Below are 25,424 nucleotides of genomic sequence, written 5' to 3' on the forward strand. Positions count from 1 at the left end.
AGGTGAGCACTCTATCTGCACATGAGCGTTATACCTGCACAGGTGAGCACTCTATCTGCACATGAGCGTTATACCTGCACAGGTGAGCACTCTATCTGCACATGAGCCTTATACCTGCACAGGTGAGCACTCTATCTGCACATGAGCGTTATACCTGCACAGGTGAGCACTCTATCTGCACATGAGCATTATACCTACACAGGTGAGCACTCTATCTGCACATGAGCGTTATACCTGCACAGGTGAGCACTCTATCTGCACATGAGCGTTATACCTGCACAGGTGAGCACTCTATCTGCACATGAGCGTTATACCTGCACAGGTGAGCACTCTATCTGCACATGAGCGTTATACCTGCACAGGTGAGCACTCTATCTGCACATGAGCGTTATACCTGCACAGGTGAGCACTCTATCTGCACATGAGCGTTATACCTGCACAGGTGAGCACTCTATCTGCACATGAGCGTTATACCTGCACAGGTGAGCACTCTATCTGCACATGAGCGTTATACCTGCACAGGTGAGCACTCTATCTGCACATGAGCGTTATACCTACACAGGTGAGATCAGGTGTGCACTGTAGCTACAAGCCTGAGCTTTACACTCACAAAGGTTAGATTTTTACCTCTACAGGTGAGGTCCATACCTTCACAGGTGAGCACTGTCCCTGCAGATTTGGGCTTTTTACCTGTACAGGTGATCTGTTCATACTTGAACAAGTGGGATGTAAACTGTTGACTTTAATTACAGAACATTTCAAAGCATACATTGAGCACATAATAAAAGAGCTCTTATGTAACGCAGCACTGTGTAATTTTAGACGCTTAAAGTGACAGTCACAGTTTAAAGGCTGAGTCTGTGTGGTGTTGTGGATCCCTGATTGGTGGAAACCAGGAGGACGCAATAATTCTCGCCGTCTGTAAACTTCCCTGAGCTAATTTTAGCCCAGCATTGAACAGAATAATGTCACATTCAAAATAAGGAAAAAGGAAACAATAACACGGAGGATATTTACGCTGTGTTCTCGCTGACGCTGTGTGCTCTGTAATTACAGACCCAGGGGCTTTGTTTACTTCCCACGATCCCCTGGGTCCATATGGTGAAGTGTATGAAGAGGGGAATTCCCTCACGAAATCATGTTCCTATACACTGCTCATAAACTGCTTTATTATGGGACTATATTTAGAACTAAACAGAGAAGTTACATAAAAGTGGCTATAATTAAAGATACACTAATGTAAACAATATAAAGCTAATGATTAATAAAAATGACATGTATCTGGACCTAATCCCCCTCGTCTCCACAGTGGAACACAGTTCTGTTTCTTAATGAAACGTCTGTGACCCGCTTCGGTCCAAACCCCACGAGCCCCACAGCAGTGTTCTCCCCCTGTGTAAACAGCCCCTGTTCAGAACGCCCGCTTTCAGCACCTGTCCCTTTAAATGATAATGAGCCGCTCGCTGTTCACCCCGACCCCGAGCGCACAGCAGTGAGGAGCGAGGAGCAGAAGCTCTGGTTTTTAGCCGTTTTCACTGTTCTCTTTCTTCTCCGTTTTTACTCAGTGCTCTTATTTCTCCGCGCTCGTTGTGTCTGTTTTGCTGAGTTTAACCTCGTCTTTGCGCTCTCACATAAACACGGGTCCAGCGCTGTGATTGGACAGACTAAGACGAGGGGGCGGGGCCATTCTAAAGTCTTTGCCTTCGACGTCAGAAGCGGACATCTTCACTTCCATCTGATAATACATTTAATTTCAAGGTGTCCACATGATATTTTTGTTGCTTGTCCTTTGTTTATATTTGTTTATTGCATCTCGTTAGCTGTTAGCAGTTAGCATTTAGTCTAAACTCCCACATCCGGGACAATGAGGACAAGCATGCACTTCCTCTGAGACACATGATATCCATCACTGTCTCTTTTCTCATTGCTGCTAATGCACCGCCACCAGACAGCTCCACCCACCGGAGGAGAACGCTGACTGCCCAGGTCTGTCACATCAGCTGACGTACGCTCACACCTGCTGCCATTGTGTCATGTATTCACAGGAGGGATGTGGTCTCTTTGGACCCACGGCCTCAGACACCTGGGGCATCATCTGGGATGTAACCTCCTGATGACAGGGTCAACACTCGGACCACTTTAACTGTAACTGCTTTCTGAAACGTACAGGTTTATGGAGATCATTTCATGACCAGGTGCCTTATACATTTCCACTGTGCGTCAGATTACGGGAGGAAATGTGAGAGTAGGTGGAATGACGTCTCTGAACACAGCTTTAGAAAACATGACCGTATACGCAAATATTCTCCTCCAAATAAACTCACAAATGTCAAACTGCACATTTCCCTCAAACCTGCACCCACGACCTCAGAGTAGTTCCTCACTGAGTATTCAAATACGCTAACCCCTAAATACAGAGCATGCAAATTAGACCCACACAGAGACAGAGAGACTCGGACGCTAACTGGTCTGAGTTATTACGTCAGGAATCGCTAAAGTCACTGAGTTTGTTTGTGTCTGTTTAGAAAATTAATTTTTGTGTTTTGTTGTTAATTTGCAGTCAGGTGTCAGACGACTCATCTTTCTGTCTGCTCGACATGGAGAGTGATTTTGTGGTTATCCCTAAAGGTAAAAAAAAAAAAGAAACCACTCACACACACACTGACACTAACACCAACACTCACATTCACACACACTTTCACACACAAACACTCACATTCTCACACACACACAAACACTCACATTCTCACACACACACACACACACACAAACACTCACATTCACACACACACACACACACAAACACTCACATTCTCACACACACACACACACACAAACACTCACATTCTCACACACACACACACACACAAACACTCACATTCTCACACACACACAAACACTCACATTCACACGCACTTTCACACACAAACACTCACATTCTCACACACACACAAAACACTCACATTCACACACACTTTCACACACAAACACTCACATTCTCACACACACACACACACACAAACACTCACATTCACACACACACACAAACACTCACATTCACACACACACACAAACACTCACATTCTCACACACACACACAAACACTCACATTCACACACACTTTCACACACAAACACTCACATTCTCACACACACACACACACACACAAACACTCACATTCTCACACACACACACAAACACTCACATTCACACACACTTTCACACACAAACACTCACATTCTCACACACACACAAAACACTCACATTCACACACACTTTCACACACAAACACTCACATTCTCACACACACACACACAAACACTCACATTCACACACACACACACAAACACTCACATTCACACACACACACACACACACAAACACTCACATTCTCACACACACACACTCACATTCACACACACTTTCACACACAAACACTCACATTCACACACACACAAACACTCACATTCTCACACACACACACACACACACATAAACACAAACATTCACAGACACACTCACACTCACACACACACACACACACACTTTCACACACAACACTCACATTCTCACACACACACACACACACACATAAACACAAACATTCACACACACACACTTTCACACACAAACACTCACATTCACACACACACACTCTCACACACAAACTCACATTCACACTCACACACACACACACACACACACACACACACACACACACACACACACACAGAATGTTCCATATTCCACCATGACCATGAAGTTCATGAAGTTTATTTGTGTGTTCAGTCAGGTGTGCGTCCGTGCTGCTGATAATGTGTGTGTGTGTGTGTGTGTGTGTGTGTGTGTGTGTGTGTGTGTGTGTGTGTGGGCTGAATTTCCATCCCCTGTAACGATAAGAGAGCAGCGCTGGTGTGACAAAATGGTCATTTATTAATCAGATTCATCTTATTTACAGATTATTGAATAATGATTTATCAGTGAATAAACGCCTGTATTCATTAATATGCACAGAATGGATTTAATAAATCGTTCATTAATTAATCATCAATTACCAGAAACTGAGTAGAGCCTTTTGTCCAAAGCGTTTCCTGAAGATACAGCGCTTTCAAGGTAAAAAGGAAAGAGGGATGGAAGGGAAGAACGAAGGAAAAAGGGAAGGGTGTAAGGTAGGAAGGAAAGAAGGATGATGAAAGCAGGATATTGGTATTAAAGGATGGATCAAAGAAAGTAAGGAAGGATAGAGGGAAGGAATGAAGAAACGAGGAAGGAAAAAAGACATGAAGTTAGAAATGAGGCGGCTGAAGAAGGAATGAAAGGAAGAAGACAGGAAGGTTGGAGAGAAACAGGAAAGGCAAGAAATAGAAAGGAAACAGAAGGAAAGAAGGAAGGAAGACAGATGGAAGGACTGCAGTGACTGATTGTACAGAAAGTTGACACTAGAGATCATTGTTCTTGTTTGTTTCAGATGAAGACGAGACGAAATCTCCAGGGTCTCCGTCCTCTCGCTGTCCCTCTCCGTCCCTCTCGCCCGTCTGCAAGACCAGCCCCTGCCCCTCCTCTCCGTCCAGCAACGGAAGGTACAGCTCTACAGACTTCAAATATTTTAAGGTGGAATGGAGGCATGAGAATGTAACTGCTACAACATTTAAGGTGGAATGGTGGCACTACCTTTTAATTGCCTCACATTTTAAGGTTGTTTTCCCTTTTTCTCTCAGTTTTCCTCGGGCCTCTGCTCCTCCATTTCTCGTCCGTTCTCGGCACCAGGCTGTACGGCTCTCGGGTCGCGTGTTGACCTTCACCCTCCAGGGGACGGCGCTGCTGAGCCAGCTGCAGCTGATCGGGGGCAATAAGACCGGAGTGTTTGTGCACAAAGTCACGGAGGGGTCACCGGCCCACACCACTGGCATCAGCCCTGGGGCCCAGATACTGGAGGTACGGTCAATATGTGTGTGTGTGTGTGTGTGTGTGTGTGTGTGTGTGTGTGTTTAAAGGGCCCATTTTAGAGCTCCTAACACAGTAGTTACATTGTTGTGTGTGTGTGTCCACTGAAGGTAAAGTGTGAGCGAGATCAGAGAGCACTGAGGATGGTGCTGGAGGACTCCACCCTGGAGGAGGCGCTGTGGGCTCTGGGGCAGGTGCAGGGTCCCTGCAGCCTCTCGCTCCGCCCCAAACAAGACGGTGAGCAGCAAGGGACATTTCACAGGGGTTTATTTACCTTCTGTTCTTTAATAAAACATGTAACACCAGGAAAGAAGGGAGGAGGGATTGAGGGAAGGAAGGGAAAGAGTAAGATAGGAGGGTAAGGAGGTAGGGAAGTGTGGTAGCAATGTACTAAGAATGGAAGTGTGGAAGGAAAGGAGCAAGGTACAAAGGATGGAATGAATTTTGAAAAAGAGGGTAGTAAAGAAGGAAGGAATGAAGGAAGGTAAAAGATTAGAGAAAGCGTTACATATTTTACTGAGTGCCATGCCTTTAGAAAAATTCTTTAAGTGTTTACCCTGACCTTTATCTCTCACACACACACACACACACACACACAATTTCCCCAGTCAGGGATAAAGGTGATAACATTCAACATTCATAACAACCTCACACTGATTGTATCACAGAATACATGTGCATTTACACACGTTTACATTAACCTAGTCTGTATCCACACACACACACACACACACACACACACACAGGCTGTAAACTTTGTGTGAAGCTATTATTCAGGTAGTGAAAGGTCTATTAATTGTCTACAAACCTCCAGATAACAGAGGGAGAGAAAGCCTAGCATAAAGACCCAGACACTTTGTTTTTTTTTACCCATTTACAGACACTGGGGCTTCGTAAAACAAATGAACTCTGGAGAATTTCTAGAGAAACTCCAGTGTATTGTGTCTGGAGATGTCCCGGACAAGTCATTCACACATGAGACACGCTCCCTCAGCTGGAAATAAAACATGTGCTTTAGGGGTGGGGGGCGGAGCCTGTGCAGTGCGTGCAGGAGAACTCCGGAACATTTCCCGCTCCGTTCTCAAATGCGCTGACTCTGACTCTGACCCGGAGTCTTTACCAGGGAGTGAAGAGGATAAAGTCCGGGGGTAATACCTAGGACGAAGGTTGTGGGTCGTTGTGTTCACACACACACACACACACACACTGCTCCAACTGCTCCAGATAAACATTTCTGAATTACCCTGCATGTGTGAAAGGGGCATTAGTTCGGTTTCCAGCACGGATCGACTGCAGATGGTGAAACCACTTTGGTTTAATTACAATTGTGAAAGTTGCCTTTAGTTCTTTAAAGGGGATCCTTCGGTCATGACACTTCTCTGTGTTTCTCCCGCTCCTCAGCGTACAAGACGCTCCTCCAGCAGCTGAAGAAAGGCGAGGTAACGTCAGGAGACTCTTTCTACATCCGAGTGAACATGTCCATGTCGGGGGGAGCGGCCGGAGCTCTGGCCGTCACCTGCAACGACATTTTACACATCACAGACACACGGCACGGGGACGAGGGGTCCTGGTGGGCCAGCCACGTCCACAGCTGCCAGCTACTGGACCTGAAGAGTGGGAGTCTGCCCAACTACTACAGGTACACACACACACACAGATACAACAGCATGACCACCTCAGTGTTTCCACACTCTCATTCTCCGTTCTCTCAGCTTCACTGACCACACTGTTGTCAGATTTGTTCAATTTTTATAAAGATTTCAATCTTAATTTGTTATTATTTCTACTCTTTGCTCTTGTGCCTTGTGTAGAGCGCAGAGGCTTTTGATCAAAGCCATCGAGGACATGTCCTTCCAGCAGAGAGCCCACAGGAGGGTGAGTCTCATTAGAAGCATTTAACAGTGAATTCACTCTGAATTTGAATTTCTTTTTAATTTTAAGTTCCTTCTCCAAACGTAAAACACAGGTAAAACTCCACAGACGCTGGTGGTTTTGGACCGTGAATAAAATGGTGGTATTTTTTGTAGAATCCATGACGACCCTTGGTTCCTATCACCACCACTTTATAGAAATCTGAATCTCTACAATTAACCCTTTGACACCAAACTGCTCTGAGTGACAGGTCTGTTTACTGTGGGACTGAATTCTGATTCAGATTTGAATCTGTAAACTCCTAGCAGCCGTAAGAAATGCTCCACACTCCACACTTTAATAATCCAGTATCAGTAAATATCACAATATAAATATTTCAATAACAATGATTCGATTTATAAACAAATATTCATTATTTCAGTGCACATTATTTACAGCGTCTGTCACTGACTGATGGTCATTAGAGGGCGCTGTCGGCAGTCCAGTCCTCCATTTAAAATTTAGATCATTTATTCATTCATTATCTGTAACCCTTATCCAGTTCAGAGTCGCGGTGGGTCCAGAGCCTACCTGGAATCATTGGGCGCCAGACCCTCAATGGACAACACACACTCACACATTCACTCACACACTCACACCTACGGACACTTTTGAGTCTCCAATCCACCTACCAACGTGTGATTTTGGACTGTGGGAGGAAACCGGAGCACCCGGAGGAAACCCACGCGGACACAGGGAGAACACACCACACTCCTCACAGACAGTCACCCGGAGGAAACCCACGCAGACACAGAGAGAACACACCACACTCCTCACAGACAGTCACCCGAAGGAAACCCACGCAGACACAGGGAGAACACACCACACTCCTCACAGACAGTCACCCGGAGGAAACCCACGCGGACACAGAGAGAACACACCTCACTCCACACAGACAGTCACCCGAAGGAAAACCACGCAGACACAGAGAGAACACACCACACTCCTCACAGACAGTCACCCAGAGGAAACCCACGCAGACACAGAGAGAACACACCACACTCCTCACAGACAGTCACCCAGAGGAAACCCACGCAGACACAGGGAGAACACACCACACTCCTCACAGACAGTCACCTGGAGGAAACCCACGCAGACACAGGGAGAACACACCACAATCCTCACAGACAGTCACCCGAAGGAAAACCACGCAGACACAGAGAGAACACACCACACTCCTCACAGACAGTCACCCAGAGGAAACCCACGCAGACACAGAGAGAACACACCACACTCCTCACAGACAGTCACCCGAAAGAAACCCACGCAGACACAGGGAGAACACACCACACTCCTCACAGACAGTCACCTGGAGGAAACCCACGCAGACACAGGGAGAACACACCACACTCCTCACAGACAGTCACCCGGAGGAAACCCACGCAGACACAGAGAGAACACACCACACTCCTCACAGACAGTCACCCGAAGGAAACCCACGCAGACACAGAGAGAACACACCACACTCCTCACAGACAGTCACCCAGAGGAAACCCACGCAGACACAGAGAGAACACACCACACTCCTCACAGACAGTCACCCAGAGGAAACCCACGCAGACACAGAGAGAACACACCACACTCCTCACAGACAGTCACCCAGAGGAAACCCACGCAGACACAGGGAGAACACACCACACTCCTCACAGACAGTCACCTGGAGGAAACCCACGCAGACACAGGGAGAACACACCACACTCCTCACAGACAGTCACCCGGAGGAAACCCGCGCAGACACGGAGAGAACACACCACACTCCTCACAGACAGTCACCCGGAGGAAACCCACACAGACACAGGGAGAACACACCACACTCCTCACAGACAGTCACCCGGAGGAAACCCACACAGACACAGAGAGAACACACCACACTCCTCACAGACAGTCACCCGGAGGAAACCCAAGCAGACACAGAGAGAACACACCACACACCTCACGGACAGTCACCCAGAGGAAACCCATGCAGACACAGAGAGAACACACCACACTCCTCACAGACAGTCACCCAGAGGAAACCCACGCAGACACAGGGAGAACACACCACACTCCTCACAGACAGTCACCCGGAGGAAACCCACGCAGACACAGAGAAAACACACCACACTCCTCACAGACAGTCACCCGGAGGAAACCCACGCAGACACAGAGAGAACACACCACACTCCTCACAGACAGTAACCCGGAGGAAACCCACACAGACACAGGGAGAACACACCACACTCTTCACAGACAGTCACCCGGAGGAAACCCACACAGACACAGAGAGAACACACCACACTCCTCACAGACAGTCACCCGGAGGAAACCCAAGCAGACACAGAGAGAACACACCACACACCTCACGGACAGTCACCCGGAGGAAACCCACGCAGACACAGGGAGAACACACCACACTCCTCACAGACAGTCACCCGGAGGAAACCCACGCAGACACAGAGAAAACACACCACACTCCTCACAGACAGTCACCCGGAGGAAACCCACGCAGACACAGAGAGAACACACCACACTCCTCACAGACAGTCACCCGGAGGAAACCCACGCAGACACAGGGAGAACAAACCACACTCCTCACAGACAGTCACCCGGAGGAAACCCACACAGACACAGAGAGAACACACCACACTCCTCACAGACAGTCACCCGGAGGAAACCCACACAGACACAGAGAGAACACACCACACTCCTCACAGACAGTCACCCGGAGGAAACCCACGCAGACACAGGGAGAACACACCACACTCCTCACAGACAGTCACCCGGAGGAAACCCACGCAGACACAGAGAAAACACACCACACTCCTCACAGACAGTCACCCGGAGGAAACCCACGCAGACACAGAGAGAACACACCACACTCCTCACAGACAGTCACCCGGAGGAAACCCACACAGACACAGGGAGAACACACCACACTCTTCACAGACAGTCACCCGGAGGAAACCCACACAGACACAGAGAGAACACACCACACTCCTCACAGACAGTCACCCGGAGGAAACCCAAGCAGACACAGAGAGAACACACCACACACCTCACGGACAGTCACCCGGAGGAAACCCACGCAGACACAGGGAGAACACACCACACTCCTCACAGACAGTCACCCGGAGGAAACCCACGCAGACACAGAGAAAACACACCACACTCCTCACAGACAGTCACCCGGAGGAAACCCACGCAGACACAGAGAGAACACACCACACTCCTCACAGACAGTCACCCGGAGGAAACCCACGCAGACACAGGGAGAACAAACCACACTCCTCACAGACAGTCACCCGGAGGAAACCCACACAGACACAGAGAGAACACACCACACTCCTCACAGACAGTCACCCGGAGGAAACCCACACAGACACAGAGAGAACACACCACACTCCTCACAGACAGTCACCCGGAGGAAACCCACGCAGACACAGGGAGAACACACCACACTCCTCACAGACAGTCACCCGGAGGAAACCCACGCAGACACAGAGAAAACACACCACACTCCTCACAGACAGTCACCCGGAGGAAACCCACGCAGACACAGAGAGAACACACCACACTCCTCACAGACAGTCACCCGGAGGAAACCCACACAGACACAGGGAGAACACACCACACTCTTCACAGACAGTCACCCGGAGGAAACCCACACAGACACAGAGAGAACACACCACACTCCTCACAGACAGTCACCCGGAGGAAACCCAAGCAGACACAGAGAGAACACACCACACACCTCACGGACAGTCACCCGGAGGAAACCCACGCAGACACAGGGAGAACACACCACACTCCTCACAGACAGTCACCAGGAGGAAACCCACGCAGACACAGAGAAAACACACCACACTCCTCACAGACAGTCACCCGGAGGAAACCCACGCAGACACAGGGAGAACAAACCACACTCCTCACAGACAGTCACCCGGAGGAAACCCACACAGACACAGAGAGAACACACCACACTCCTCACAGACAGTCACCCGGAAGAAACCCACACAGACACAGAGAGAACACACCACACTCCTCACAGACAGTCACCTGGAGGAAACCCACGCAGACACAGGGAGAACACACCACACTCCTCACAGACAGTCACCCGGAGGAAACCCGCGCAGACACGGAGAGAACACACCACACTCCTCACAGACAGTCACCCGGAGGAAACCCACACAGACACAGGGAGAACACACCACACTCCTCACAGACAGTCACCCGGAGGAAACCCACACAGACACAGAGAGAACACACCACACTCCTCACAGACAGTCACCCGGAGGAAACCCAAGCAGACACAGAGAGAACACACCACACACCTCACGGACAGTCACCCAGAGGAAACCCATGCAGACACAGAGAGAACACACCACACTCCTCACAGACAGTCACCCAGAGGAAACCCACGCAGACACAGGGAGAACACACCACACTCCTCACAGACAGTCACCCGGAGGAAACCCACGCAGACACAGAGAAAACACACCACACTCCTCACAGACAGTCACCCGGAGGAAACCCACGCAGACACAGAGAGAACACACCACACTCCTCACAGACAGTCACCCGGAGGAAACCCACACAGACACAGGGAGAACACACCACACTCTTCACAGAGAGTCACCCGGAGGAAACCCACACAGACACAGAGAGAACACACCACACTCCTCACAGACAGTCACCCGGAGGAAACCCAAGCAGACACAGAGAGAACACACCACACACCTCACGGACAGTCACCCGGAGGAAACCCACGCAGACACAGGGAGAACACACCACACTCCTCACAGACAGTCACCCGGAGGAAACCCACGCAGACACAGAGAAAACACACCACACTCCTCACAGACAGTCACCCGGAGGAAACCCACGCAGACACAGAGAGAACACACCACACTCCTCACAGACAGTCACCCGGAGGAAACCCACGCAGACACAGGGAGAACAAACCACACTCCTCACAGACAGTCACCCGGAGGAAACCCACACAGTCACAGAGAGAACACACCACACTCCTCACAGACAGTCACCCGGAGGAAACCCACACAGACACAGAGAGAACACACCACACTCCTCACAGACAGTCACCCGGAGGAAACCCACGCAGACACAGGGAGAACACACCACACTCCTCACAGACAGTCACCCGGAGGAAACCCACGCAGACACAGAGAAAACACACCACACTCCTCACAGACAGTCACCCGGAGGAAACCCACGCAGACACAGAGAGAACACACCACACTCCTCACAGACAGTCACCCGGAGGAAACCCACACAGACACAGGGAGAACACACCACACTCTTCACAGACAGTCACCCGGAGGAAACCCACACAGACACAGAGAGAACACACCACACTCCTCACAGACAGTCACCCGGAGGAAACCCAAGCAGACACAGAGAGAACACACCACACACCTCACGGACAGTCACCCGGAGGAAACCCACGCAGACACAGGGAGAACACACCACACTCCTCACAGACAGTCACCCGGAGGAAACCCACGCAGACACAGAGAAAACACACCACACTCCTCACAGACAGTCACCCGGAGGAAACCCACGCAGACACAGAGAGAACACACCACACTCCTCACAGACAGTCACCCGGAGGAAACCCACGCAGACACAGGGAGAACAAACCACACTCCTCACAGACAGTCACCCGGAGGAAACCCACACAGACACAGAGAGAACACACCACACTCCTCACAGACAGTCACCCGGAGGAAACCCACACAGACACAGAGAGAACACACCACACTCCTCACAGACAGTCACCCGGAGGAAACCCACGCAGACACAGGGAGAACACACCACACTCCTCACAGACAGTCACCCGGAGGAAACCCACGCAGACACAGAGAAAACACACCACACTCCTCACAGACAGTCACCCGGAGGAAACCCACGCAGACACAGAGAGAACACACCACACTCCTCACAGACAGTCACCCGGAGGAAACCCACACAGACACAGGGAGAACACACCACACTCTTCACAGACAGTCACCCGGAGGAAACCCACACAGACACAGAGAGAACACACCACACTCCTCACAGACAGTCACCCAGAGGAAACCCACGCAGACACAGGGAGAACACACCACACTCCTCACAGACAGTCACCCGGAGGAAACCCGCGCAGACACGGAGAGAACACACCACACTCCTCACAGACAGTCACCCGGAGGAAACCCACACAGACACAGGGAGAACACACCACACTCCTCACAGACAGTCACCCGGAGGAAACCCACACAGACACAGAGAGAACACACCACACTCCTCACAGACAGTCACCCGGAGGAAACCCAAGCAGACACAGAGAGAACACACCACACACCTCACGGACAGTCACCCAGAGGAAACCCATGCAGACACAGAGAGAACACACCACACTCCTCACAGACAGTCACCCAGAGGAAACCCACGCAGACACAGGGAGAACACACCACACTCCTCACAGACAGTCACCCGGAGGAAACCCACGCAGACACAGAGAAAACACACCACACTCCTCACAGACAGTCACCCGGAGGAAACCCACGCAGACACAGAGAGAACACACCACACTCCTCACAGACAGTCACCCGGAGGAAACCCACACAGACACAGGGAGAACACACCACACTCTTCACAGAGAGTCACCCGGAGGAAACCCACACAGACACAGAGAGAACACACCACACTCCTCACAGACAGTCACCCGGAGGAAACCCAAGCAGACACAGAGAGAACACACCACACACCTCACGGACAGTCACCCGGAGGAAACCCACGCAGACACAGGGAGAACACACCACACTCCTCACAGACAGTCACCCGGAGGAAACCCACGCAGACACAGAGAAAACACACCACACTCCTCACAGACAGTCACCCGGAGGAAACCCACGCAGACACAGAGAGAACACACCACACTCCTCACAGACAGTCACCCGGAGGAAACCCACGCAGACACAGGGAGAACAAACCACACTCCTCACAGACAGTCACCCGGAGGAAACCCACACAGACACAGAGAGAACACACCACACTCCTCACAGACAGTCACCCGGAGGAAACCCACACAGACACAGAGAGAACACACCACACTCCTCACAGACAGTCACCCGGAGGAAACCCACGCAGACACAGGGAGAACACACCACACTCCTCACAGACAGTCACCCGGAGGAAACCCACGCAGACACAGAGAAAACACACCACACTCCTCACAGACAGTCACCCGGAGGAAACCCACGCAGACACAGAGAGAACACACCACACTCCTCACAGACAGTCACCCGGAGGAAACCCACACAGACACAGGGAGAACACACCACACTCTTCACAGACAGTCACCCGGAGGAAACCCACACAGACACAGAGAGAACACACCACACTCCTCACAGACAGTCACCCGGAGGAAACCCAAGCAGACACAGAGAGAACACACCACACACCTCACGGACAGTCACCCGGAGGAAACCCACGCAGACACAGGGAGAACACACCACACTCCTCACAGACAGTCACCCGGAGGAAACCCACGCAGACACAGAGAAAACACACCACACTCCTCACAGACAGTCACCCGGAGGAAACCCACGCAGACACAGAGAGAACACACCACACTCCTCACAGACAGTCACCCGGAGGAAACCCACGCAGACACAGGGAGAACAAACCACACTCCTCACAGACAGTCACCCGGAGGAAACCCACACAGACACAGAGAGAACACACCACACTCCTCACAGACAGTCACCCGGAGGAAACCCACACAGACACAGAGAGAACACACCACACTCCTCACAGACAGTCACCCGGAGGAAACCCACGCAGACACAGGGAGAACACACCACACTCCTCACAGACAGTCACCCGGAGGAAACCCACGCAGACACAGAGAAAACACACCACACTCCTCACAGACAGTCACCCGGAGGAAACCCAAGCAGACACAGAGAGAACACACCACACTCCTCACAGACAGTCACCCGGAGGAAACCCACACAGACACAGGGAGAACACACCACACTCTTCACAGACAGTCACCCGGAGGAAACCCACACAGACACAGAGAGAACACACCACACTCCTCACAGACAGTCACCCAGAGGAAACCCACGCAGACACAGGGAGAACACACCACACTCCTCACAGACAGTCACCCGGAGGAAACCCGCGCAGACACGGAGAGAACACACCACACTCCTCACAGACAGTCACCCGGAGGAAACCCACACAGACACAGGGAGAACACACCACACTCCTCACAGACAGTCACCCGGAGGAAACCCACACAGACACAGAGAGAACACACCACACTCCTCACAGACAGTCACCCGGAGGAAACCCAAGCAGACACAGAGAGAACACACCACACACCTCACGGACAGTCACCCAGAGGAAACCCATGCAGACACAGAGAGAACACACCACACTCCTCACAGACAGTCACCCAGAGGAAACCCACGCAGACACAGGGAGAACACACCACACTCCTCACAGACAGTCACCCGGAGGAAACCCACGCAGACACAGAGAAAACACACCACACTCCTCACAGACAGTCACCCGGAGGAAACCCACGCAGACACAGAGAGAACACACCACACTCCTCACAGACAGTCACCCGGAGGAAACCCACACAGACACAGGGAGAACACACCACACTCTTCACAGAGAGTCACCCGGAGGAAACCCACACAGACACAGAGAGAACACACCACACTCCTCACAGACAGTCACCCGGAGGAAACCCAAGCAGACACAGAGAGAACACACCACACACCTCACGGACAGTCACCCGGAGGAAACCCACGCAGACACAGGGAGAACACACCACACTCCTCACAGACAGTCACCCGGAGGAAACCCACGCAGACACAGAGAAAACACACCACACTCCTCACAGACAGTCACCCGGAGGAAACCCAAGCAGACACAGAGAGAACACACCACACACCTCACGGACAGTCACCCGGAGGAAACCCACGCAGACACAGGGAGAACACACCACACTCCTCACAGACAATCACCCGGAGGAAACCCACGCAGACACAGAGAAAACACACCACACTCCTCACAGACAGTCACCCGGAGGAAACCCACGCAGACACAGAGAGAACACACCACACTCCTCACAGACAGTCACCCGGAGGAAACCCACGCAGACACAGGGAGAACAAACCACACTCCTCACAGACAGTCACCCGGAGGAAACCCACACAGACACAGAGAGAACACACCACACTCCTCACAGACAGTCACCCGGAGGAAACCCACACAGACACAGAGAGAACACACCACACTCCTCACAGACAGTCACCCGGAGGAAACCCACGCAGACACAGGGAGAACACACCACACTCCTCACAGACAGTCACCCGGAGGAAACCCACGCAGACACAGAGAAAACACACCACACTCCTCACAGACAGTCACCCGGAGGAAACCCACGCAGACACAGAGAGAACACACCACACTCCTCACAGACAGTCACCCGGAGGAAACCCACACAGACACAGGGAGAACACACCACACTCTTCACAGACAGTCACCCGGAGGAAACCCACACAGACACAGAGAGAACACACCACACTCCTCACAGACAGTCACCCGGAGGAAACCCAAGCAGACACAGAGAGAACACACCACACACCTCACGGACAGTCACCCGGAGGAAACCCACGCAGACACAGGGAGAACACACCACACTCCTCACAGACAGTCACCAGGAGGAAACCCACGCAGACACAGAGAAAACACACCACACTCCTCACAGACAGTCACCCGGAGGAAACCCACGCAGACACAGGGAGAACAAACCACACTCCTCACAGACAGTCACCCGGAGGAAACCCACACAGACACAGAGAGAACACACCACACTCCTCACAGACAGTCACCCGGAAGAAACCCACACAGACACAGAGAGAACACACCACACTCCTCACAGACAGTCACCCGGAGGAAACCCACGCAGACACAGGGAGAACAAACCACACTCCTCACAGACAGTCACCCGGAGGAAACCCACGCAGACACAGGGAGAATACACCACACTCCTCACAGACAGTCACCCGGAGGAAACCCACGCAGACACAGGGAGAACAAACCACACTCCTCACAGACAGTCACCCGGAGGAAACCCACGCAGACACAGGGAGAATACACCACACTCCTCACAGACAGTCACCCGGAGGAAACCCACGCAGACACAGGGAGAACACACCACACTCCTCACAGACAGTCACCCGGAGTGGGAATCAAACACACAACCTCCAGGTCCCTGGAGCTGTGTGACTCCGACACTACCTGCTGCTCCACGGTGACGCCCTAAACTGTAGTTTAAAAATAATATTCACGAAGCCGAGAGGTTTATATTTGAGGGTGACGTCATGTTTCTTGTCGGTTCTTGGAGGTTTTCCAGTTAATTTCACACTGTTTATATTGATATCGGAATTATATCGTATCGACCAAAATTAAGAAATACATCGCGATATAAATATGGCCGTATCGTCCAGCCCCGCCGTCCTAAATCCCGAACATCGGTTAGTGTTTTACATTTACAGCATTCACCAGAATTGTGCTGCACTGAAGCTGCAGCCGCGGTTTGAAAAATGTATCTGGAGCGGTTTAAGGGAGTGTCATCTCTTGCAGCCACCTCTATGACATCATGGTAGCTCAACACGCTTGGAGGAGAACTCTGAATAACCCAGCGGTGTTGTTAGCGAGACACTTGATGAGGAGAAATGAGGACTGTCCTGTTCACCCAGAAATAAACACAGAGGGGGGAAAATAAGCGATACCTGTTCCACACTCTTACTCTCTCGGGGCAGTCCTGGGGCAGCTCTTCAGGGCTCTCCTGATGAAAAGGCCAACACTCAAACTGCTGGGTCATGTGAGTTGTTGTTTTTTAAATATCAGGGTGACAGGCATGTTCCAGCTCCTGCATTGTTACGTTGTCACAGCGAGTCATGCTCGAGTTCAAGGCTGAGGAGGGAGGTATGCAGCTGATTGTTAAATGTTCTGTAAACCTCCCAGGCTTCACTTGTTCATTCTTGTTATGAATGAATGATTAAACTGAAGGTGAAATGACCTCACGTCTCAGCCCTGGGGAGTGTCAGTGAAGGTGAGATTGACATTCCTTCACAGACAGATTAGTCTTCAACTCACAGTTTAACAAAAATTAAATGTTCTGGAAGGAGGCAACATTTGGTGTTTTTCCACTGCATGGTCCCCACTCTACTGGACTCTACTCTCTGATTGGTCCCTGGTTGGTTTCCCACAGCTCCCACAGCTGAAATGTATCTGGTGTTGTCTCTAACCCCCATCTCTAAGGGGAACAGCGGGCTTTGGAAACCACAACAACGGCGGTGGTAACGTTAAGCGGTGTTTACTCGTGGTGTATCGGTGTGTTGTTGTTGTTGTTGTTTGGGACTGAACACAGCTCCGTCATCAGTTCAGACAGATCAGTAGAGTTTGTTCCTTCCTTGTTGCAGCGTCACTGAGTAATTTGTCTTTGAGCCGTTTGGTATTTTTGATCAGCTCCAGTGATAAGATTAAATGTAGATTTAGAGAAGTCGCTCAGGGCCGACATGTGGAAGACAGTGATAAGATTATATCTCTTCTTTCTACAGTTCCTCATTCTTTTAAGGGAGAACACACCAGCCGTTTTCATATATGAACCCTGGACACTTCTGAAGAATTAGTTTCACATTTCTGTATGTCTTTTCACATCTGTAGAGAACAGCTGGAGATTTTCAGCATCAGATGTGTTCTAACAGCTGCATGGTTCAGACATGGGGCAGCACTTATAAGACATGGCATAATACTGTCCTTCACAGGACGACACACACTCACACCTACGGACACTTTTGAGTCTCCAATCCACCTACCAACGTGTGTTTTTGGACTGTGGGAGGAAACCAGAGCACCCGGAGGAAACCCACGCAGACACAGGGAGAACACACCACACTCCTCACAGACAGTCACCCGGAGGAAACCCACGCAGACACAGGGAGAACACACCACACTCCTCACAGACAGTCACCCGGAGGAAACCCACGCAGACGCAGGGAGAACACACCACACTCCTCACAGACAGTCACCCGGAGGAAACCCACGCAGACACAGAGAGAACACACCACACTCCTCACAGACAGTCACCCGGAGGAAACCCACGCAGACACAGGGAGAACACACCACACTCCTCACAGACAGTCACCCGGAGGAAACCCACACAGACGCAGGGAGAACACACCACACTCCTCACAGACAGTCACCCGGAGGAAACCCACGCAGACGCAGGGAGAACACACCACACTCCTCACAGACAGTCACCCGGAGGAAACCCACGCAGACACAGAGAGAACACACCACACTCCTCACAGACAGTCACCCGGAGGAAACCCACGCAGACACAGAGAGAACACACCACACTCCTCACAGACAGTCACCCGGAGGAAACCCACGCAGACGCAGGGAGAACACACCACACTCCTCACAGACAGTCACCCGGAGGAAACCCACGCAGACACAGAGAGAACACACCACACTCCTCACAGACAGTCACCCGGAGGAAACCCACGCAGACACAGAGAAAACACACCACACTCCTCACAGACAGTCACCCGGAGGAAACCCACGCAGACACAGAGAGAACACACCACACTCCTCACAGACAGTCACCCGGAGGAAACCCACGCAGACACAGGGAGAACACACCACACAAGAAAATCTTAATGTTCAGTTTACAACTTCGTTTGAACACAGCAGCCGTCCTTCAGTGTGTGAAAATCTCATTGTGAATGCACCAATAGAAATGCTCCAAAATTTCAAAACGCTTTTATTTACTTCTATATTTAACTCTAGTCCTAACACTAAAAGCACATTTCATATACTCTGTAAGCTCTTGATCCTGATCCGGGTGCTGGGTCCGGATCCGAGTCTGAAGCAGGAACACACCAAGGCGCTAGTCCTAAGTTATATATATATTCACTATGACATTGTTTCTCTCAGAATGAATATGGTGGGTGTACTATTGTCCTTGTTCTCTTTTCTGTTTGCGTTCTCCTTTCTCTGCCTCCACCTGCTGACCACAGCTTTCACTTCCCTTCCCTCACCGTGCCAAATCAAACATCGACTGAAACACTGAAAAAACAGTGCTGGAGATTTGGATGAACTCTGACGTTTTTGGGTGGAGCTGGCCTTTAGATCAGATTACGTAAATAATCCCTTCAGATTAAGCTTTGTTTCTGCGTGAGTTTGCTGTTAAACACCCAACGAGACGCTTCTGCAGTGATTCAGAGGAAAAACTACTGATTTATTTCACAATAAAGAGAGATACATATTTACAACATATAATACATCATCACTACGTCATAAATACATATTTAATGAATCAGAAAGTACATCCTTAACTCATTATAAAAACGAGTTTAACAGGTTTATAGATTCTCCACAAAGGGGAGGCACTACGCCTTAAAATAGCTTTGTTTGCCTCAGTAAAAGAGAACAAACCCACACCATCAGATTCTCACAACTTTACAGGCACAAATGAACACCTCTGTGGGTTTAATATATTGGCTTTAATTATGTTTAAAGTGTGGGCCACATGGTGCCCCCTAGTGTTCACTAGTGTGTGTGTAAATATGTGTTTCACTGCAAGGACTTCGGCCAATGAAGTCATTCTAAATCTGATTCTAAAACTAGGGACTGGACGATAACCTTAGATTATACTGTCAGGAGGAGAGATGTGGAAAGGGTTAAACAACATATTCACACACACACACACACACTTTATCACACTCAGTGGAATAATGGGGTTTAATTGTGTTCTTTTAGTACGTAAAACCTTTGCACAGTACTGTATACTACTACAGCATGGTTTAAACAGAGTAACTGTATGTGTGTGTGTGTGTGTAGGTGGAGCGGGCGCAGGCTCAGGGCAAACAGAAGGCCGTGAGGATCGTCAGCACTGGACGACAGGGCAGGAATCCACTGTGGATCAGTGTAGAGGAGGACAGTGACAAAAACAGCCGTGAGTTATAAACACATTCAAAGTCTTAATGAAGTTCACTGGTTGAAACTGTGGGAACGTAAGTCTTAGATGAGTTCACATAGGACTATGTTTGTTTATATATGGTTTTACATAAGATTACGTGGTTCTGATAAAGGTTTACATAGGTCTTTTGCATATTACCTTTAGGTCTCTGCTCAGGGACATTCCTAATAGTCCCCAAGAGGACAGACCTCCTTTAAAGCAACACTAGGTAGTTTTTCTCCCTTAAAAATCATAGCTTCAAAGTCATTGTGATGCTCCACTGAGCTGTAATAGGGAGAATAGAGCCTCTGTCATTGCAACACTGGGCTCTGCACTGTAGAAACTGCACTATGTAACAGTTGGAGGAGAGTAGGAAAAAACCCACCACAATTTTACCTAGTGTTACTTTAAGGACTTTGCCCAAATACACACATTTTCAAATGAATAAAATAACGCCACTGTTTCCCCCTCCAGCTGAAGTGAGCTCCCCCCGCAGCTCTGTGTCTCTAATGCCCTACACCCTGGTCACGCCCCATTACCCCCCTGTCTGCCGCCCAGTCCTCCTCCTACCCACAATCCTCGGCAGCATCCTGAACAAGCGCCTGGCTGAGCAGGAAGGCTACCAGCTGTGTGAGCCAGGTATTTATTTCATGTGTGTGAGGTTTATGTCCCGTTGTGGGGACCCAAGCTTGTTTTCATACTCACACTGTGGGGACGTATCTTAAGGATTAGGGTTTGTAACAGGCTAAGGGTAAAGCTGTGTTTAAGGGTAGGTTAAAGCAACACTACGCAGTATTTTAAACATAGAACTACAGCTTCAAAATCATTGTGCTGCTCCACTGAGCTGTAATTCGGAGAATAGAGCCTCTGTTGTTGCTACTCTGGACTCTGCACTGCAGAAACTGCACTATGTAACTTTAAGAGGAGGGTAGGAAACCACAATCCCTCCTTCTGCCTCACACTTCACTTCAAAACAGTGCTGTAAATGTGAAGTGCACTCTGCAACTGTGGTGGGGCAGGAACAGATATATCAAATCTTACATAGGGTTACTTTAAATCTTTGTAAAGTCTGAAGTATGAATGAAAACAATGTGTGTGTGTCTGTGTGCAGGATGGCCCTCTCTTTTACTCCTCACTTAGAAATATCAGTGTGTGTGTGTGTGTGTGTGTGTGTGTATCCTGAGTGATTTATTTATGCTGTATTTTTTCTGCTGTGATCAGAAACTCTGAGTGCCACTGAGCACACGCTCCGGATGCAGAAAGGCGAAGTGCTGCAGGAGTGTGACTCAAAAACACACTGTTGTTACACCGTTCAGAGCGTGGAGAAGATCGTGAAACGCGTACGTAGCTCTTTTCTAATTCAGCGTGAGCTCATACACACACAGCCATATCAGAATATTAAAGCCACCTCCCTGTTTTTACACGCACTGGCCACACCCATCACTCTCTAGTTGTATAATCACAGACTGTAGTCCAGCTGTTGCTCTGCATACTTTGATTGCTTAAGAGGACACTGAGGGGTTAAAAACTCCAGCAGCACTGCTGTGTCTGATCCACTCTACACCAGCACAACACACACTAACACACCACCACCACGTCAGTGTCACTGCAGCGCTGAGAATGATCCACCACCACATCACACCTGCTCTGTGGGGGTCCTGAGCGCTGAGGAACAGGGGGGAAGGGGGGTAACAAAGTATGCAGAGCAAACGATGGTTCACAGCGTGTAACTGTAGAACTACAAAGTGACCGGAGTGGACAGTGAGAGTAGAAACAAGGAGGTGGCGAGTCTTTCATGCATCTTAAAATAAATTAATGTGTTTGTGTGTGTGTGTGTGTGTGTGTGTGTGTGTGTGTGTGTAGGGGACTCACTGTGTCCTCCCTCTGGGTTTGGACTGTGTTCGACGGCTTCATCGAGCTGAAATCTTCCCCATCATCATCTTCATAGCGTCAACAGAACGCAGCACTCGGAGACTCAAGTAAATCCCTCTCGCTCTGAATCAGGGGTTAATCAAACACACACAGTCATGTTTAGCAGTCCAAGAACTTACCAGTGGGGGGCGCCATTAGAAACCATAAAAATAATATCTATGGAGTTAAAAGGCTGGACCTGTATTTTGAGTTTTATTTATCTGAAGTCACATTATAGTTGAGTTATATTTACACGGCTGACATTTTAACAATGCTTTAGTACCAGGTGGAAAAGGGCAGACAGTGACGATAAGGCAGTAAACCGCCGTAACTCTGTTCTCCTGTGTTTGACCTTTCAGACACAAGCTACGTCAGAGCTGTGTGACGGAGACTCAGCTACTGGAGTGCTCCCGCAGTGAGGAGCCTCTCCTGGATAAACTTCCGTGTCTCTACCGCAGTGTGGCGCCGGAGAGCTGGAGCGATAGCGCCGCCCTGCTGGACAAGCTGCAGTATGTGGTGCAGGACGAGCAGAGGAAGATAGTTTGGGTCGAACCTGATTTGTGGTGAAGCTTTAAGTGTCTCTGAAATCTAGAGGGGTAAATTCTGAACCCTTTTTTTAGTTTTTCTACCAAATCATTAGTCGTATCCAGCTCACCAGGACTCCCCCAGGCACACACACACTGCCCCCACACCAGGAGGGTGAAGGCAGGCACCTGCTAATGTGTCTCGGACAGTGCCGTGAACTGCAACTGTCTATCAACTTATAGCAGACTGATTCTTGTTGCTGTTATATTCTAAAGATGAACCCTATTTCTTATTTTTACCCCTCCCCCTTGTTCTCGAGTGTCCTTTTGCCCCTTGGAGCTGAGTTACAGGGGGCAGTGGTTAAATCCTCTCACTGTGAAAGAGGACGACCCTGATACGTCATTAGAACACAAATAAAACAGAGCAGCGCCTTATTCCCAGGCGACTAGCGCCGCTCTATAGCAGCTCTACACCAGTCTGCAGTGATATCAGAGGAGCTTTAGGTACATTTAGAGCCTCATTCTCCTTCAGAAGAGTTCCACAATCAGAGACTACCTCCCTCTCCTCGCTCTTCTGTGACATGGAGCTCAGCTCAGATTCATATTCGGGAGATTTTTTGTTTGTAACTTTCAGTTCCACCTTAAATACTGCAGTAGTGTCAGGTGGTGGAATGTAACTGCTTCACCATTTAAGGTGGAGCTGGAATTTACAGCTATTTACGGAAACATCAGTGCTGTTTTCTGCTTGTTCTGAAGTAAAAGACTGTCATCCACTGAAACTTCAGTAAACTGAGATGAAACACTGGGGGTCATAGAGTTTAAAGAGAAAATACTGACGTTTATGGGTTGTGTGGTCACATGTGCAGCTCTCAGGGAAACGCTCATCAGTCAGATCACTAGCTGTTGTATAAACAGTAATAACAGGGTTTCAGTTCAGTAAATGGTATGGTTTTAATGGTCAGGATCATTATAATACGATATCACTGCACGGAGTTTACTGGTGGATTGATTTTATACTTTTATTTCTTCTCAAGAAAGACACGTAATATGCCTTATTCGCATAACTGATATGTGTAAATACAATGTATTGGTCAGTGGCGTCTGAAAACATTTGGCTGTTGTTATGAGTGTTACCGTTTCAGCAGGATTACAGATTTAATCACAAAACAACATCCTAAATATGTGATACACACGTGGTGCACTTCTGTTAAACATTAAACGTTTGAGGTTTGATATTTTCTTCTTGTTGTTTAGGAAAGAGGATGTGTAACTTTTATACTGTTTATAAGAAACAAGGCAGTTTATTTACACACATGAATGCCAGTGTGTGTGTGTGTGTGTGTGTGTGTTTTGTACCATTGTATACTGTACTCTTTATACACTTTAAATAAATATTTATTCATTAAACCTGTTTGTTCTATAAATATATAAATATACACAAAGGTAAATACATGAACACTATTGTGATGAGGTGCATTAATGAACGTACGCATGTATCATTACTTCCCTGGTGTTTGTTTTGTCCTGTTCCTGGTCTTTCTTTGTGGGGAAAGCTGAATTCAGCTGTAAAAGAGAAAAAGTAAACGATGTACATTATGTAAATACTGATTAGTGACGGACGTGTAACGTTTGTTAATGGTTGTATGTTTAATTCAGCTCGGCACGGCTCAGCTCGCTTAAAGCTTGTCGCTTTACTACTCACTCCCACAGCTCCCCGCAAAATCACCAGTAAACCCCATCTCTAACAGGAATCACAGGTTTTGAAACCACAGCAACGTCGGCTGTAAATGTCTCCGCTCTTACCTCATCGTCTAATCGCACGTTGTTTTGTTGTTTTTTGGACTGAACTGCACCCCAGTTCTGCCATCGCCCAAAGGAGTGTTTAGACCTCTTCAAAAACCCCTCGAGGTGAAGTTATGAGCTGCCGTTGTCAGTCCGATAAAAATAAGTGCGAAAGCTGCTATGATTTAAGAGATTTTAGAAGCTGTGAGTTTGTGCTGGAGCTCTGCATTTTGTGGTGATTGACATGTCTCTCTGGCCAATCAGTGCTCTGCAGGGTTTACACCTCACCACTTAGTACCGACTCTGCTCAATTATTTCTT

The 25,424-nt window shown here is 49.3% G+C and overlaps 1 protein-coding gene across 1 annotated transcript in view; it reads left to right on the top strand.

Moving 5' to 3' along the window:
- The window catches only part of card14 (caspase recruitment domain family, member 14), a 33,697-nt gene extending 8,999 nt beyond the window's left edge, over window positions 1-24,698 (top strand). Inside the window, 11 exon segments of the mRNA XM_066664089.1 lie at window positions 2,561-2,628; window positions 4,469-4,580; window positions 4,719-4,935; window positions 5,055-5,181; window positions 6,346-6,583; window positions 6,756-6,819; window positions 20,770-20,884; window positions 21,362-21,526; window positions 22,109-22,227; window positions 22,751-22,866; window positions 23,158-24,698. Coding sequence (XP_066520186.1) covers window positions 2,561-2,628; window positions 4,469-4,580; window positions 4,719-4,935; window positions 5,055-5,181; window positions 6,346-6,583; window positions 6,756-6,819; window positions 20,770-20,884; window positions 21,362-21,526; window positions 22,109-22,227; window positions 22,751-22,866; window positions 23,158-23,365 — 1,549 coding nt within the window. The 3' untranslated portion in view covers window positions 23,366-24,698.
- Window positions 24,699-25,424: the final 726 nt, after the last annotated feature.

This window comes from Hoplias malabaricus, chromosome 3 (assembly GCF_029633855.1).
Source record: "Hoplias malabaricus isolate fHopMal1 chromosome 3, fHopMal1.hap1, whole genome shotgun sequence".
NCBI classification, from domain to species: Eukaryota; Metazoa; Chordata; class Actinopteri; order Characiformes; family Erythrinidae; genus Hoplias; species Hoplias malabaricus.